At 39.7% G+C, this 17914-nt stretch overlaps 1 protein-coding gene across 1 annotated transcript; it reads left to right on the plus strand.

The window, feature by feature from the left end:
* Window positions 1-2237: 2237 nt before the first annotated feature.
* LOC108218848 (protein JOKA2) lies at window positions 2238-6347 on the plus strand. The gene is made up of 7 exons (XM_017391979.2): window positions 2238-2454; window positions 3318-4471; window positions 4562-4682; window positions 4782-5006; window positions 5125-5274; window positions 5362-5952; window positions 6078-6347. Exons 1-7 carry the CDS (start codon window positions 2431-2433, stop codon window positions 6174-6176), a joined length of 2364 nt encoding a protein of 787 aa, XP_017247468.1. The 5' UTR covers window positions 2238-2430; the 3' UTR covers window positions 6177-6347.
* The last annotated feature ends 11567 nt before the right edge of the window (window positions 6348-17914 follow it).

The raw sequence follows: 17914 nt of genomic DNA on the forward strand, positions 1-17914 counted from the left end.
AAATTTGACGTGATGAGAGTCTAGTTGGACTAAAATGGCTCACTAAATCCTATGTTATAGTATTATATATAAATATAATAACAAATTTCAGTTAGTTTATTTTTGTAATTACTAATCAGAAGTAGAAGATGTTCAAGTTAGTTAATCAAACACATTGTTATGATCAAGTTCATGTTGTAACTAAAGCGCATGGATCTTTTCGACAAGACTAATACAATTTATATAAATCAAGAGATATAAAAAGTATAAAAATAATATTCAATTAATATATAATATATATATTCATGTTAATAAAACTAGGTTCAATTTAAAATACAAATTTAATTCTATAATAGCCACTATTATGAAAATAAATTCAAATAATACTACATCATATAATAGAAAAGTTATTTTTAAATATTCAAAAATATTCTTGATCAATTAATCTGAGAGCATCTTCAATGGTGTTACCGAAAAATGTTTGGCTAAATCGGACTTCTAAGATCTTGAAAAAAATTGGTGAATGTAAGACATTTATTTTCGTACTACTAGCTATATTGATTAACTATATTTTAAAAATAATATGTTATTGTTATCTAAAATTATTAAAAATAGAATATATTATTTTAATATCATGATAGATGACGCTGAATCTTCCGGTAGATCTATATTGACCATATATAATAAACATCGTCTCGTTGACCACATTTTAGAGAAGAATAATGCATGATTGGAGTGAACAAAATTTTACATGTATTCTATGTTTTTCAATTATGATATGTCTAATTGAATTTTAGCTAAAGTTTCGGAAGGTTGGAGAAGACTCGATAAATAAAGACATAAATCAGACGTGTCACCAAAATAAAAGAGAATTTGGCAAAAATGCCCCTTTTTGCCATACTATTTGCAAAACTACTACCTGCCCAACATTATTGCAAACATACGTTTTCTTAATAATTTTATTAGTTAAACCTTTTGCACAAATACGGTTCAGCGGTCGCCATGTCATCTTCTCTCGTCTCCTTGCGCTCTCCTTTCTCTCCTCTCTTCTCGCACTCTCTCTTTCTCATGCCACCATGCAAACACCAAACTCTCAAACTAAGATTAAAACAAACCCAAATAGCCAAAAATTTTCACGCAAAAAGCTGTCATTTAATCCAATTAACATCCTTACTCAATCGTAACTCGTCCCGAGTCATCTCGCTACAGGTCAGATTAGATCTAGTGAAGCTTCAAATGATCTTTGAAGAGATCTTCACTTCGTTTTCGTTGGTTATGAAAGATTGGAGGGTGGGGATTATCGTGATTGCCCAGGTTGCGGAGTGTGAGGAAGCGTGGGGGAGTTTCGCAAAGTTGGGTTGTTGGTTGATTCGTTAGATTTTAGTTGATTTTGTGGTTTCTGGTTTCTGGTTTGTTGTTTTAATTGTTTTTTAGGTTGCAATGTTTGGCCTCGAAGGGGCACTTATTTTTCCACTTTTGCAACCACTTGCAACTTATTATGCAACTAAATGTAATTTTCAACCGTTTTTTTCAAAGTTACATTTCTGGTTGCATATATGGTTACTAGCAGTTACGGATTAGGTTGCATATGCAACCATCGTATTTTTGCAAATTTTTTTGAAAGATAGTATTTTTGTAATTTATTTAAGAAAATGATAGTATTTTTGCAAAAATTCTTTTAGACTTAGATATTTATGAGAAAAGCCCAAAATAAAACATATATTTCGCTATTATTAATTGAATTAAGTTATACTCTATATATTATAAACTTTTAAATATATAATAAATAAATTCATTAATTATATAAATATTATTATACAAAACCACGTTCCATATAATTTTGAAAGGAATATTAAATTAATTTCAATTGATCCGATTGATCCCCGACTATTAGCTTAATCCGCGAACAGTTCAGAGTACTTTATAGTCTATACTCTATAATAAAACGTTTGTGTATATCACAATATTATTGTTTTTTTTTTAAAATCACAATATTTGGGCCGTTTGGGTTAGTATAAAAGAAGTGACTTTTTGCTTAAATTAAAAAAATGGAATAGAAGTGAGAAGTAAATAAGTTAATAAAGTGTTTGGAAAAGAAGCAGAAACTGTGAGACAGAAGCTAGCATTCTCAACTTCTTAAAAGCGCTTCTACTTTTTTACACAAACGGGTAAAAAAAGCAAAGGGAGAAGAAGCTTATGTTTCTTCATCCTAAATAGGCCCATTATTGTTATTTTTTTTTTTTTAATATTGGCGACGTATCCTTATTTGATTTGCTTCCTGTAGAAGGAAAGTTGAATCGACCCAAACACTGTCTTACCTTGTATATATCCTCACTCTCCGTCCTATTTAATATCCTTCCCCATCCTCTATACTTCCATTTTATTCGAGGGTTAGGGTTATATTATTAATCTTTCTTTGCGATTACCAAAAGGGTTTCTCTCGCTCTACCTATGGAGCCTTCTCTTGTCATCAAGGTTCGATTTTTATCACTTTTCTTGATCTTTTTTCCCATGTTAATCGCTTGTTTTGTTGATTTCTTTTGTGCCCGTGTTGTGTTTTTGATACCCTTTTATTGATTCTTGCTTGTTCGCTGTGAAAATATTGAATTTATTAAGATCATGGAAAGGGTCATTTATAGTTGTGTGTGTAGTGTTTTTGCGCTGCCCTTTGTTGATCCTTGTTTGTTTGTGTATTGATTTAGTGTGTGTGATCATAGTTGTCACAGTGGTTATTGCACTGTATTGATGTGTTCTGAGATTTTTTGTAACTATTAAAATCTTTGTTTTGATTGTTTTTGAGAATGGGGGAGCGAATAATTCTGGAGATGAGGGTGCTTTAGGGAAATTATTATGGGTTCGGAGATTTCAGGAAATTACTTGTAGTGTTTTTCTTACCCTTTTTTTGATTTTTGTGTTCATATTTGTTTTAGGGTGCAAGTACAACTTTTAGACAGGTATAGGGTTGTATGATCATATGTATGACAGTTGTAGTGTTTTTGAATACATGATAGGCAAGTGCAATGTCTTTAGTTTGATGATTGTCAGCTGTATTTGGAATATTTTTCTGCAATAATGATTTGATTGTCAGTGGCGGCTAATCTTGTGGGTTTTTAGTTTGCAAATCGAGCCCATCTTGATTGATTAATGTTGTTATCAAACTGACAAATTATTATGATTAAGGAGGTACTATTTTTGGGCTTACCACAATAATTAGTGTCGATCTATTTAAACAGATTTTGTAGGTTACGAATTTGTTTCCTCAGGTGAGCGGAATAAGACGTACATGCGTTTTTGCTTGTTACTCGTCTTTGCTAAGACCTTTTTAATGTATGGGACAGGTTCAATATGGGGAAACACTTAGGCGCTTCAGTTCACATGTTGTTGATGGAAAGCTTGATATTGACATGAATGGATTGATAGAGAAAGTATGCTCTCTTTTTAATTTTTCTTCTGGTTCTGAGCTTGATTTTACATATGTTGATGAAGATGGAGATGTGGTAAAACTTGCTGATGAAGAAGATTTGCACGATATATTACGTCAGTCACTTAATCCGCTGAGGATAACTGTTAAATTAAATACAGAATGGAGTGTTAGTTCTAGACCTAATGGCAGAACAAATGGAAATTCGACTCCTTTGAGATCACCCCAGTTGCAGTTTCCATTGCAAGTTGAGAATGCAGCTGTTGCTGAAGTGCTGAACTCTCTTCCCAGTACCATTCGTGAAACCACTGCAAAGTTCTCAACTGAGTTGGGATTGGATACTAACTCTCCAGCAGGATACCTTGCTGTTCTTGATTCTTTGGCGAAGATGGGTCTTTCCTATCTGAAAGATGTTTCTGTTACTGGTGCTAAAAGTGGGTCTACAGTAATAAGCTCTACAGATGCTACAGTGGGAAAGGAGAAAAACGGTTCAATATCTGTCAGCACTACACCAGCGACAGAGAAAAAAACGAGCTCAATATCTTTCAGGACTACACCAGCAACAAAGGATCAGACCAGCTCAGTACCTGTCCAGACTACCCTTGTTCCTGAACTGAAAGGGCTTGGCACTGATGAAGGAAATGCTGCTGAGGGCTTTGTTATGCCAGCTTTGGACAATACAAATGCCAAAGACGAATCGTCAATCTTGCCTAAAATAACAGCTACTAACTTGTTAAATGAAATGAAAGGTCCAAGTGATTTTGTTTCTCAAGAGAACAAGGTTGGAAAGAATGGTCGATCTGGTCCTAAGATGAAGCCGGTTAAGAAGTCATTTGAATCTCATCATGGATGGAAGTCTGTTATGAGTCCTAAACCCTTGACTGGGATTGATTCACCTTCTTCAGGCCTTCCAGTTCCGCCCTATTTGCACAGACATCAACTTCCTTATCGCGTAGCCCCAGTCAGAAGCTACAACAAGAGTGATGTTATGGCCAGTGTCTTTCACACTGGTATTCAATGTGATGGATGTGGGGTTCATCCGATAAGTGGACCTCGGTTTAAGTCTAAAGTGTATGGGCTTTTTTATAATGTTACTCGTATTGTATAGCATATATCTTGATTTATCTTGACAGTATTGTTGAACAAGAACTCATCTTGCAGGAAAGAGGATTATGATTTGTGTATTTTCTGCTTCAATCATATGGGAAGTGAGGCTGAATACATAAGAATGGACCTTCCAATGAATTACCAGGGTCGGGACCCTTTGAATTTCCCTTTTCCTGTAAGTTAAATATTCTGGGTTCTGTGTTTCCTCTTTTGCTAATAAGCTACACTTACAACTATTTGGTACATACTAATATATTGTTAATTTTGTATGCAGCATCGCTTGGGACGCCCACCAACTTTGCCTGCAGATCATGCTAAGTTAGATAGTTGCTTTATACTGGATGTTAATATTTTGGATGGAACTATACTGACACCATTAACCCACTTTACAAAAATTTGGCGGATGAGGAACAATGGTGCTGTTGCATGGCCTCATGGCACAAAACTTCTATGCATTGGGGGAGATAAACTTAGCAAGACACATTCTTGCGACTTGAAGGTTTGAAGATGTGATATTATAGAATTTGAGTTTTAAGCGGTGTGTAAATACTGAAATGTACACCCCACTATTTTGATGTGGTGTTTGACATGTTCTGCATTTCATGATAAAATGCCAGATTCCTGCTGAAGGATTTCCTGTAGAGAAGGAAATTGATGTTGAAGTTGATTTTGCTGCTCCAGAAAATCCTGGACGTTACATTTCTTATTGGAGGATGGCATCGCCATCAGGCCAACAATTCGGACAACGAGTCTGGGTTCTCATCCAGGTCTTTACTTCCATATGAGCTTTTGTATTCTGTGTGTTGTATTGTTAACAATATAGACAACGGAGTTATCTGATTCATGTCTTGCAGGTTGAATCTTCTTTGAAGGCCCCAAATAGCAAAAATCGCGACTTCAATCTCAACTTCCCTCCTGTAGGCAGTGGTATTATGGGCTTGCAGAATGAGAATTCCTCTGTTGACCTTAAAACTGGAGATGACCTTACAGAGATTGATGCTTCTACAAAGGACCAGCATGCCCCAGTCGGACGTAAGATTAGTGAAGACCTTATTGTGATTAAGAAACCTACAATGGACAAAGGGATTGATCTTAATTTTTGGAACAATGGAACTCTGTTGGTGGCGAGACCTAAACCAGATTCAGCTGCACCCGGAGCTTCCTCCACAGTGACTTACCCCGTTGTTGATCAGTCTAAAGTTGAACCAGTTGTCATTTCTCGTCAACAGAAGTTAGATTTGGATATCCCATCCTCTATGATTGATGCCAATCAAGGTACAGCTGAAGTCGAGCAGACCCTTCTGAAGGAACTGGAGAATATGGGTTTCACTGAGATTGATTTAAACAAGGAAATTTTGAGGAAGAATAAGTATCATCTGGAAGAAACACTGAATGAGCTCTGTGATACCGAGTGGGATCCTATTCTTGCAGAGCTGCAGGAGATGGTGAATCATTAATTTTAATTACCGCAAACTTTTTCCATTCCTAATGCTATTCTTTTTAGTGATTGTTATTCACCTTTTTTATTTGCCATTACTTAGTTTGTTCTTTTTTCTTAAATATGCTGCAGGGCTTCTCAAACAATGAAATGAACAAGAAGCTCTTAAAGAAGAACAATGGTAGCATTAAGCGTGTGGTCATGGACTTGATTGCTGGAGAGGAGGCTTGAGTAATATGGAGAATGGCATTCGCAGGGATGGCCCCTGCCGATATATAAATAAACGTAGCAAGTGAATGCAGACTTTTATCTAGTAATGTGTTTCTTTTGGTTAACCCGAGTACAAGTATCTATGTGGATGGCAAACTTAGTTAATATATTACTAATTCGCAGGATTGTGCACATCTATGATTACCTTATTTATGCTGTTGTTTTTAAGTAGTATGCTTGTAAATACTGTTTGATCTAGTACAGCAGTTTAGGTTATAGACTAAAATGTCGTCAAAAGTTTCAGTAGAAACCTTTGGCCTTGTGAAGTCCCTGCATACCTCGTTAGGTACCACGTTGAGTTTTTGACACTAACTTGCTTGGTTAGTTGGTTACATCCATATATAATGGCACAAGGTTCAGAACTCACTTTGAGGAAACCATTTTGCAGTCTAGCTTTCTCATTCCCTATTCCCTATTTATTTAATTTCAAAATCACTTTCAGTCCCTGCAAAATCAACGACATTGTTTGGAAGGCGTAAAGGTTGCAAAATCAACGACTTGTAAGGCGTAAATATTGCCTTCTTTGTGTGTACTTTGTAAAGGTTGCTTTGTAGAGGGGCGTAAAGGCCATAGTAGAGGGGCGTAAAAAAAAATAACATTGATTGAGGGTCATAATAGTAAAAAAAAAAACACCGGTTGAGGGTCATAATAGAGGGGCGTAAAAATAACATGGTGCTGGTCGAGATCACGGTTTAGGTTTAGATCTGATCATGTTGTTGAGATTATGTTTTAGGTTATGTTGTTGAGATTATGTTTTAGGTTTAGATCTAGATCATGACGTGATGTTGATAAAGAATTATTATGTGATGGCAAAAAGTCGAATCTACACTAAATACAAAATTTAAATTCTGCCGGGTTCAGGTTCAAATTCCCATTAAATAAAAAATTTAAATTTAGTGATTCATTGGGTAAATAAATTTATATGTTATATATTATAAGCATTATATGATATTCTAGGATATATGAATAAATTGACAAATTACTATGTATATTTTATAGATATACACACACGAGAATTTAACCATACAAATGGTTTGCATTGAGTAATTTAAAAATTAATACTTTCGCTGTTTCAATTTACATCTACTTTCAAGAATAAAATTTGTTTCAATTTAATTGTTCACTTCAACTTTCAATGTAAAATTATATTTTCAATATCAATTCCACTTCACATATATGTTATTTATATTTTCTAGATCGAGCTCATTCGTCATATTATAGTCATTTAATGCAATTAATTTATAAATATTCACAGTGTGATTATTAAAAATTGAACAGCTAATTTGAAACAAAAGGAGTATAAACTACGAAAGAAGGAAAAAAAAGGTTAAAGGTTAAAGGATGGAAAAGATGAGGTGCATTCGAGAACGAAAAGTCAGGCTTTTTAAAGTGGTTTTTTTTTTTTTACCTATTTGTGTAAAGAATTAGAAGTTTTTTTAAGAAATTTGGATGATAGAAATAAAAAATTGAGAAAGCTATTTTTTTTTTTTGCAATTTCTGCTTCTTTTCTCGTAACACTTAATTTCATAAATTACCCAAAATTTTAAGTAAAATTATTAAATAATAAAATAACTTATAAGTCACATTATCTAAACACTTTAATAACTTATACATCTTAACCAATTTCTTACTATAATCCACTTTTTTATTTTAAATGATAAAATAATTTTCCTAATTTTAGCCAAACAGTCTCAAGAAAATAAGAAGAGAAGAAGATAACTAAGAGAATGTTTGCCTGGGTTTAAATCCCATGCTTTAAGTCATCTCGGACTTTAAACTGAAAAATATTTGTTTGTGTAATAAGTCAGAAGGCGTCTTAAATTCGGAAACAAGCCAGAAACCGGCTTAAAGCCAGAAGTTAGTTTGAGGTAATTTTTTGAGTGACTAATTTTTTTTTCTTTTGATTTTTTTTGATAAATATTACTCCTAAGTCGTAAATACTCATAACTCACTTTTATTTTTGTTACTATATTTTTAATAATTCATAAGTTATTAATTAATCAAAATGACCCAAACACATATTTTAAACTCTCAGTTTATCACATAATTTACGTTAAATCATAAATCATGTTAAGTTATAAGCTGTAAACTCAGCCAGCTAAACAGACTCTGGGATTAAAAAGATTAACAATAAACCGGGTCTAACACCATATAAAAAAACGAACACGTCGATGTCATATCCTAAAATACGCGGATAAGGTGGATATCATAAAATTTTCTAGCGCCTTAGAGCAAGTCCTAGAGTATCTTAGTGAGTGCCTTATGTTGATAGAGGAATTTGGTAATCAACAAAGATGAGGTTCATGGTCGGAATCAAGATCTGAGACGGTGGTTTTGGTCGCCGGAGTGCGGTGGTTGTGCGTTTTTGGGGATGGCTGAGATTAGGGTTTTGAGTTGGTCTCACGTGCTCTCAACTCATGATCCCCCAATGTGCCTACGTACCCCTATATTTATAGGGGATCAAGCCGTACGTAGTTCTATTGAACCAAGACTCCTAGTTTGATCAGGACTAGGCCTCTTGGGGATAAGACCAACCCTGAGGCGGTGACTTATCTCTTAGACTTCTGTCGTCTTCAGAATCCTACTCCAGTTAGAATTAAGCCTTGAGGCCAACTACCTCAGACTCCTTGTCCAAGTACATCACGGATACGGCATTATCCCCACTACGAGAGATAACACTAACCGCTACTTTTCGTAGCATGGAGGAGACATCTTGGTAGAGCCATGACCAATTCCCTGAGGTGTAGGGACGCGCCCTCCCCCCTTGGTGAAGGTTCTCACTAAGAGGTAAGACAAGTAAGGAGCCAAGTTACATGATCGTCTCAATCCCCCAATGAGGGCTAACTCACCAGAATACAGGATTCAGACATATGATCGGCCTTCGTGTTACCCCTGAGGGCCTTCAAGAATCATGATCACCCCAAGCCCCCACACAAGGGTTAACTAGGCAGATTACAGGATTGGGGATTGTAGATCATGCCCGGATGAGCCCGGGAACTATCAGATGAGCCTGATAACTACCAAATGAGATTGGTAACTACCAAATGAGCTTGGTAACTAGTCTTCATATCCCTCGGAAGGGTCGTCATATCCCTCGGAAGGGTCGTCATTGAGACTCACTCATTCTCACACACAATGATTCTTCCTGTGGGCGCGACCCCGGAGGACGCGCCCTCAACCTTCGTTGTCTTGTCTCTTTAGTCGTTTCAAGTCAAGCCTGTCTTCCAATATCCGAGGGACGCGCCCTATGGACGTTCCGCAAAGGGCGCGCCCTTAGTCCTCATCCTACGATCAGCTTCCTACAAAGGCCGCGCCTCTCAATCTCCTCCGGAGAAGGCGCGCCCCCCTTCCAGATAGTGACCAATTCTGGTCATAACAAGTACTCCCCAGATTTCTTTATCATTGAAAATGTTGAAGGAATCTTCGTTCACCCCCTCCTTATCAAAGATGTCTTCTTTTAGCCTACACCTTGAGCCGTCATCTTGCTTCCCAGATATCCGATCAGGCGCGCCTTTTCTTCATATGCGCGTCCTCTCTTCAGGCCTTCAAAATTACCAGGTCTCGTCCTTTGTGATGACGTGTCCTTTCAACAATTTTAAACTGAAAATTGAAATAGGCCGTACACAAGAGGACAGCTGTCAGCGATCCACCCTCCTTGCAATAAGTATCTCTCACATTTTCTTTTTCCACACTTTATCTTCCCCCATCTCACGTTCTTTCTCTTCCCAGCAAGCATTTTTCCGGCCACGATTGTCGTCGTACCACCGTTCCTTAGCACAAACTGACCGGGGGATCATTCGCCATATTTCAAGGTACGTTTCCCCACTCTTTTTATCGATTTTCGTTGATTACATTGTTAGATCTGTTCAAACAACCCTTCAACTTTCTAGCTCATTTCTTGTGTTCTTGACTATTTATGTATATACATATATGTGTATCTATACCCATAAAACCCTATCGTACGTCCCTTCGATTCTTCAACTTCACAAGACATACCATCTGAACCTGTTTACGCGCTGTCAACCGAACCACCATGCCCCTTCCCCGGGCGCGCCCACTGTTTAGAACACGCCCTTCCATACGTCGCCTGTCATGCCCGACCTTTTATCACCACTAGGGCGCGCCTTCAACTTGAGGCACTTGCCCTTTTTATCCCGTACACAAGTAACTCCTCGTAGAGTAGACACATCCGCACACTAGCACCTTTCATTTGCAGCACACGCACCTGCTCATATTCATGCTTCTTTCTAAGGGCGCGCCCTCACCATCTCTTTGTTTACAGCTGGCAGACGGGGGCGCGTCCCCTCCTTTCCACCCGTTCAGAGACTTCCTTGGCCGCATTGGGATTTCAGTCTCACCTCCTGAATATTTTCCCCCATCTCCGCTGCGACCTCCCCAGACCATCCCCGACACATTAAGACAGGAAATTCTGGATAGCATAGCTAAGGACACTCTTTGTTCTTCCAGTGAAATGGAATCTTCTCATTCAGCTACTCCCCGGGCTACCAATCAGATTATCCATCCAATCGAGATCACTAGCTCTCCTGCTACTGGCGACCAATCGACGGACTACGACGCCCCGTTTGAGGAGTGGACAGATACTTCTGAGGGCGCGCCTACTCGCAGGGGCAAAGGAAGAACGTACCAATTGATCTCCTCTTCGTCAGACCACAGTGTCCCTTCTCCCCTGAGCGATAAAGATTCTGACTATGAGCCCCCGAAGGACGCCTCCTTTCTTGAAGATGCTACAGAAGAAGACTTTTCTCAAGGCGCGCCCGGAGGGCGAACATCCACAATTCCTCCTTCACCTGAATCTTCTCCTGAACCTTACGTCCACCCTCGTATAGAAGAATGGGAGGAGGACGTGGATTGGACCGAATACGAAGACATGGAGCTCTCTTCCAAGATGGTCGAGGAAATAAAGAAGAATAAAGGCAAGTTAAACTGTGTAGACCAACCCTCCACGCTTTCCTGGGAAGAACTAGAGTGGACGATGGATTATTATGAGCAGAAGGGAACAGCAATGGTCCCTCTCGAAGAGATGAGGGCTCACCGCTTTGATATCGGGAACTGCAGGATCCCTCGCACAGTCTTAACTCCTCGACATGTCAGTTTAGGAGTGGGCGTACCCTTGCATGATTATTTTGAAAAAAATCTGTAAGTGGTTCGATGTCGCGCCTATGCAACTATCCCCCAACTCCTACAAACTTGCCGCGGGATTGTTCATCCTCTACAAGGGGGAAGGTTATGATGAGACCTCCATGGAGGAGCTAAGTTACTTCTTCAAACTTATTAAGAGCGCCCCTGGCTATTTCTTCCTTGCCACACGACCTCAGCACCGCCTTAAAGGTTTCAGCGAAGGGCGCGCCTCCCATGTGAAAAAGTGGAAGGAACCCTTTTTTTACGTTTATAACACAAAAAGAGTGAGGACGCAATTTAACATCTCCCCTGGTAAGAATGTTCTTTTCAAGGCGCGCCCTTATTTATCCTCCCTTAACTAATTCGTTCCTTATTTCATTAGTGGAACGTGGTATGTCGTCTCTTGATAACGAGGCCCTCGAGAGAGCACAATTCATTCTTCACTTGCCCCCTGGAAGGAAAAACGTGAATCAATTGGTGACCACATCCGCTTTAATCGAGGCCGGGTTCCTCTCACCCACGATAGGTACGAAAGTGGGTTTGATCGCCTTTAGGGAGGGGAGACCTCTCAAGAGCAAAAGACACAAGGTTCTCAAGGCAGAACCTGAAGAATACACTTCTGACACTGTCCTTCTTGGAGGTGAATGTGGGCGCGTCCTTACGGCGCATCTTGAAGGCGCGCCCTTTCTTCATATGTGCATCTTTCATTATTTGCATGTGTATGCATCCATCTTTTTTATAACATATCTTTTGCTATGTGCAGGTATGGCCGAGGTACCTTCGTTCTTTTCAAGGAAGAAGCCAAGTATGGGGGAGGACGCGTCTCTCACATCCGGTTCGTCAAAACAGGGCGCGTCTAACCGTGTATTTCAGAAACCACCTTCCAAACTTGATACCGTTTCCACAGAGACACCCCGCTTCAAGAGGCCTCGAGTCAGCAAGAAACACAACCCTGCTCAACCTTCGAGCCTAGCCTCACGGGTCCTAGGCGACATTGGCGACACCGTCCTCTCCGATAACGAGGTGCAGGCATGGCGCGCCAAGTTAGACTCTGAGAAAGATGCTTGGATTCTCAAGGCAAGCTGTGAAATGTTGATCCATAACATGGATCGTGATGATGCCAAAGCTGCCCAGGAGGCGCGCCTTTCCGACCTTGAAAAGGAAAACTCCCAACTCAAAAGGGAGGCTAAGCAGCACGATAAAGCTCTCAAGAAGGCCGAGGACGGCAAGATATCCGCCGAGAAAGAACTCGACACCGAAAAGGCGCGTTTCGAGAAAGAGGTGGCTGATCTCAAACTGAAGAATTCCTCTTTGGCTGGCGACAACAACGAACTCCTGGAGGATAAGGAGAAGGCGGTCGAGACATCGTTCACAGAGGGATTATTCAGCTATGTAGCTACCTTCCTCTCCGGGGAACCGAACTACAATTGGCTCCCGAACTTTGGGAAGGCTGCGGCTGATTTCATGGCTGAGTTCCCTTCTAAGAATCCAGAGTTGATGGCCGTCAAGAAGGCAGACCTAGCTGAGACGCTGGCCAAAGAGGCCACAGTCGAGGAGGCGCGCCAGAGGGCGACACTTAGGCCGGGGACGTGCCCTGAGCCCACTCTCTTGCCACGCTTAACTCTAATCTTTTGACGGTGCAGGCCCGTTTTAAGCCTTGCAAGTTGTATTATAAACTAAGTTTCTGGATTCGTGACAGCATACTCTCTGGACACACCCTAACTTTTGGCATTTGTAGCCCATCTTTAATCTTTTGACGGCGCGCCCATGCTCCTCCGCATTTCTTAATTTATGGGGGAAGGCGCGCCTTTATGAATATTATGCTCTACTTTCAGTATCAGCGTCTCACTCTGCATTGTTTGCATGTAGCTTTCATGATGCCACCAGTTAATATTATTACCTTTCAGAAGGCGCGCCTTCAGAGGGTCGTGCCTTCTTCCCATAGTTACGGGGTCGCGCCTTTTCATAACATGTAGCAGCGAAGCTGTGTCTTGACTCTTTTCAAGAATCACATATGCAGAGGGCGCAGACTTTCCTGAAACTCCTCTCTTTTTCGAAAGATAGCATAAGTAACGGGCGCAGCTCATGGCGCAGCCTCATTTTTTCAATTATTCACTTAGTTGTAACACTCCTGAGGTCACTCCCCAGTCTGTTCATCATCCTATATAGGGCATCACGAATTTTATCGTGGTCTAGAATACTCCGGTGCAGTGCACTGGTCCCAGAGCTTATTGCTTAATGGGGAATAACGCGGGGATCCAGCCTGGGTACATCACGAACATATAAGATCTAGAGAGTTTCATGGTCATGCGGGTAAACACAAGATCCAGAGTAAATCGTGGAAATTTAGGCCTCACGACGCGATCATGTGGGATAGGGGGTGTGTCTTAATGGAGACAGGCAGCTCCCCTAAGATGTTTGGTCTGCACCTAACCAGATACTCATATCTTGTCAGTGGGAGGGAGGAAGCTGCGTCCTCCCATCATCCACCTGATTTTAGAGCTTACACAGAGGCGCGCCCTATACTGATTTGGCGCGCCCTCCTCCAGAGTGTAAGGAGATCGTCCCTTATGGTGGATATTTCAACGCCTGGAAAGACCATATCCCCAAAACGTAAATTAGCGAGACGATTTTGAAGGGAGTTTACCTAGAAGTGCGCCTGGTCAGGGGGAATTGTACCATCCACTCCTATTTGGTCTCTGATGGTCGCATCAACCGTCGGCTCCTCATTCAAAAAACTCTGCTCGTAGTTCATCGCGACTCCCCATTCCGAGAATCATGAATACAAACCGGGTTGTTCCCCGGAGTTTCGTTTTTGATATCTCTCCTGGGTCTCTGGTGGAGGTACTCGCTGATTTTCGGGGAAACGAGAGAGGGTCGAGGCGTCTTTCCACTACTCAGCCGCCGTCTTGCCGGAAACCGCTCCGTCTCTACGGGTGGACCTCCGTCGCATCATATCTCTTCCTCTTAAGATGAAGACCTTGAATAGCCCCTCCTTCTAGCACCAATTTGTTGATAGAGGAATTTGGTAATCAACAAAGATGAGGTTCATGGCCGGAATCAAGATCTGAGACGGTGGTTTTGGTCGCCGGAGTGCGGTGGTTGTGCGTTTTTGGGGGTGGCTGAGATTAGGGTTTTGAGTTGGTCTCACGTGCTCTCAACTCATGATCCCCCAATGTGCCTACGTACCCCTATATTTATAGGGGATCAAGCCGTACGTAGTTCTATTGAACCAAGACTCTCCTAGTTTGATCAAGACTAGGCCTCTTGGGGATAAGACCAACCCTGAGGCGGTGACTTATCTCTTAGACTTCTATAGTCTTTAGAATCCTACTCCAGTTAGAATTAAGCCTTGAGGCCAACTACCTCATACTCCTTGTCCAAGTACATCACGGATACGGCATTATCCCCACTACGAGAGATAACACTAACCGCTACTTTTCGTAGCATGGAGGAGACATCTTGGTAGAGCCATGACCAATTCCCTGAGGTGTAGGGACGCGCCCTCCCCCCTTGGTGAAGGTTCTCACTAAGAGGTAAGACAAGTAAGGAGCCAAGTTACACGATCGTCTCAATCCCCCAATGAGGGCTAACTCACCAGAATACAGGATTCAGACATATGATCGGCCTTCGTGTTACCCCTGAGGGCCTTCAAGAATCATGATCACCCCAAGCCCCCACACAAGGGTTAACTAGGCAGATTACAGGATTGGGGATTGTAGATCATGCCCGGATGAGCCCGGGAACTATCAGATGAGCCTGATAACTACCAAATGAGCCTGGTAACTACCAAATGAGCTTGGTAACTACCAAATGAGCTTGGTAACTAGTCTTCATATCCCTCGGAAGGGTCGTCATATCCCTCGGAAGGGTCGTCACTGAGACTCACTCATTCTCACACACAATGATTCTTCCTGTGGGCGCGACCCCGGAGGACGCGCCCTCAACCTTCGTTGTCTTGTCTCTTTAGTCGTTTCAAGTCAAGCCTGTCTTCCAATATCCGAGGGACGCGCCCTATGGACGTTCCGCAAAGGGCGCGCCCTTAGTCCTCATCCTACGATCAGCTTCCTACAAAGGCCGCGCCTCTCAATCTCCTCCGGAGAAGGCGCGCCCCCCTTCCAGATAGTGACCAATTCTGGTCATAACACCTTATAATAATAATAAAATATGATGTCCTAGTAGTTTAGGACATTACTTTCATACATTCACTCCAACAAGAAGCCTTATCCACAAGCCCTATTATTAAAATAATAATATATTTAAATGATTATTGGAGGGAAATGAAAAGGAGGGGAAGAGAGAGATGAAAAGAAACTAATTTTTTATTACTGTAAAAACTCTATTAATTTAGAGAGTTATTAATTTATCGATAAATTAATAATTATTAATTCAAAGAGTTTTTAACCGATTATAGTGTACATACCAAACAAAAAGACAAATTAGTCCATGCCTCTTGGAATTACATTGCAGCGAATCTTGGGACTTAACCTAAATTAATAACTATTGTGTTCATATTTGTTAGAAATCAATAATGACTTTTAAAATATTGTACAGTAAATGTAAACAAGAGGAATAAATATGCTCAATGTACATCATTCTTAAGCAAATTTCTATGAATTATTAATTTATGATTTTCTTGGGACCGAAAATTATAAAGGAATCTCCCGAAAAGTTATTATCTTATTATTTTATCGAGTTTTTCAATTTTTTACCTTGGCCCAAGTCGGGACCGGACAAATTTATTATTTTAGAGAGTTTATTAATTTACCGAGTATTAATTTAAAGAGTTTCTACTGTAATTGACATGGTTTAGGGCATGCATAGTGGTGCCTCATTAAGAGCAAGTCCAACAGTGTCCTATAATGGTGTCCTAAGTTAAAATTTAAGGCATTTGAGATAAAGATGTAATCCAACAGTGTCCTAGTGGTGCCTTGAAATACTAGGACACACTACATTTGCCTTATTTATAAGGCACTACCACACTTGTCCTAAATCATTTTAATCCATAAAATATTCACTTTCTCTCTCTTTTCACACCTTTTCATACTTGGCTTATATAAAGTTGTATTCAAATATATTAATTTTTTAATATTAAGACATGAAGATAAGGCATATTGTTGAAGTAGATGTATGTGCATAGTGTCCTAAATCACTAGGACATTATATTTTATTATATATACAGGGCTTCTACTAAGACACTGTTGGACTTGCTCTAATAAGGCACTTCTTAGTTGTCGTAGTGTTTTAAGGCACCGCTAGGACACTGTTGGATTAATAATTTTAGTCGACTTAAGACACTAAATAGGGCAGCTGTTGGACTTGCTCTTATTGGCATGGCCGGTGCCGACGTCATATAAACAATAATCTTAGAAACTGATGGAACATTTCATTCATTTCTTTTGTATACTGAAAATAAAGGTTCACTAGTGAGGTTGTAAATGAGTCTAGCACAGCCGAACTCTAGAGTGTTTATATATCGTTTGTTTAAAAATTAGCGAACTCGAGCTCGAGCTGGGATCGAGCCAAAAATATTATTTGAGGATCGACTCATTAAGGAATAACTATGTTCACGAACGGATCGTGAACCGCTCACGAACATGTCTCACGAGCTTTTCTCACGAACCGCTCGTTAACTTACGCTAACAAATATTTCTCACGAATTTTTGCTCACCAAGCTCATTAATTTTATTCACGAGCTTGTTTAATAAACTTTGCTAACGATTTAGGTTATGCTCATAAATTTATTTACGAGCTTGTTTGTTATTTAATTTAATTAATAAATAAATTAAAATTCTAACAATATTTGAATTTATGCTCTAAGGAATTATAACTTGATAATAACTACGCTTACGAGCCTTGTTCACGAGTCATGTTCACCAACCATATTCATGGCCGAGTTCACGAACCATGTTCACGAATCATGTTCACGAACTCATAATTCGAACTTGTTCGCGAACTATCGAGTCGAACTCTACTGTGCTAAAGTTCGGCTCGTTTATAAAATGAACCTTAAAATTGCGCTCAAGATCGACTTGTTTATAAATCGAACCGAGCTCGAACCGAGTTTTTTTCGAATCGAACACCGAGCGGTTATCGAGCGTATCAACTATGTACAGCCCTAACGGGGGTCCGTTCTGTCATGAAATTTCGATCGAGTAATGAGAATGAGATAGTCTTAGTACAATAATGTGTAGAATTTGATTTTTCATGATCTATACAACACTTAAATAAGCACAATCCAAAAACAGATAGCGACACCTCATAAATCTTCTTTCGAATTTAAAGATGATATATGATTTAATTTTAATTTATTCTCCTAATAACTTGAGTATTTAGGATATCCGTAGCTCAAAATTTTATTTAAAATGTTTTAAATACTTATTTCAGACTATTACTTAATTAGGGGTGAGTTCTGGTACAAACTTACAAACTTTATGCGTTCAACACATATATAATTTGAGTTCAACATTTTTTAAATATATTTTGTTGAACATCGATTAAAATTATGTTGGAGAAGTACATAAACTAATTTTTCAATGTAAGAACTAAGTTAAACGTAT

The sequence above is a fragment of the Daucus carota genome, chromosome 4 (genome assembly GCF_001625215.2).
Source record: "Daucus carota subsp. sativus chromosome 4, DH1 v3.0, whole genome shotgun sequence".
Classification (NCBI taxonomy): domain Eukaryota; kingdom Viridiplantae; phylum Streptophyta; class Magnoliopsida; order Apiales; family Apiaceae; genus Daucus; species Daucus carota.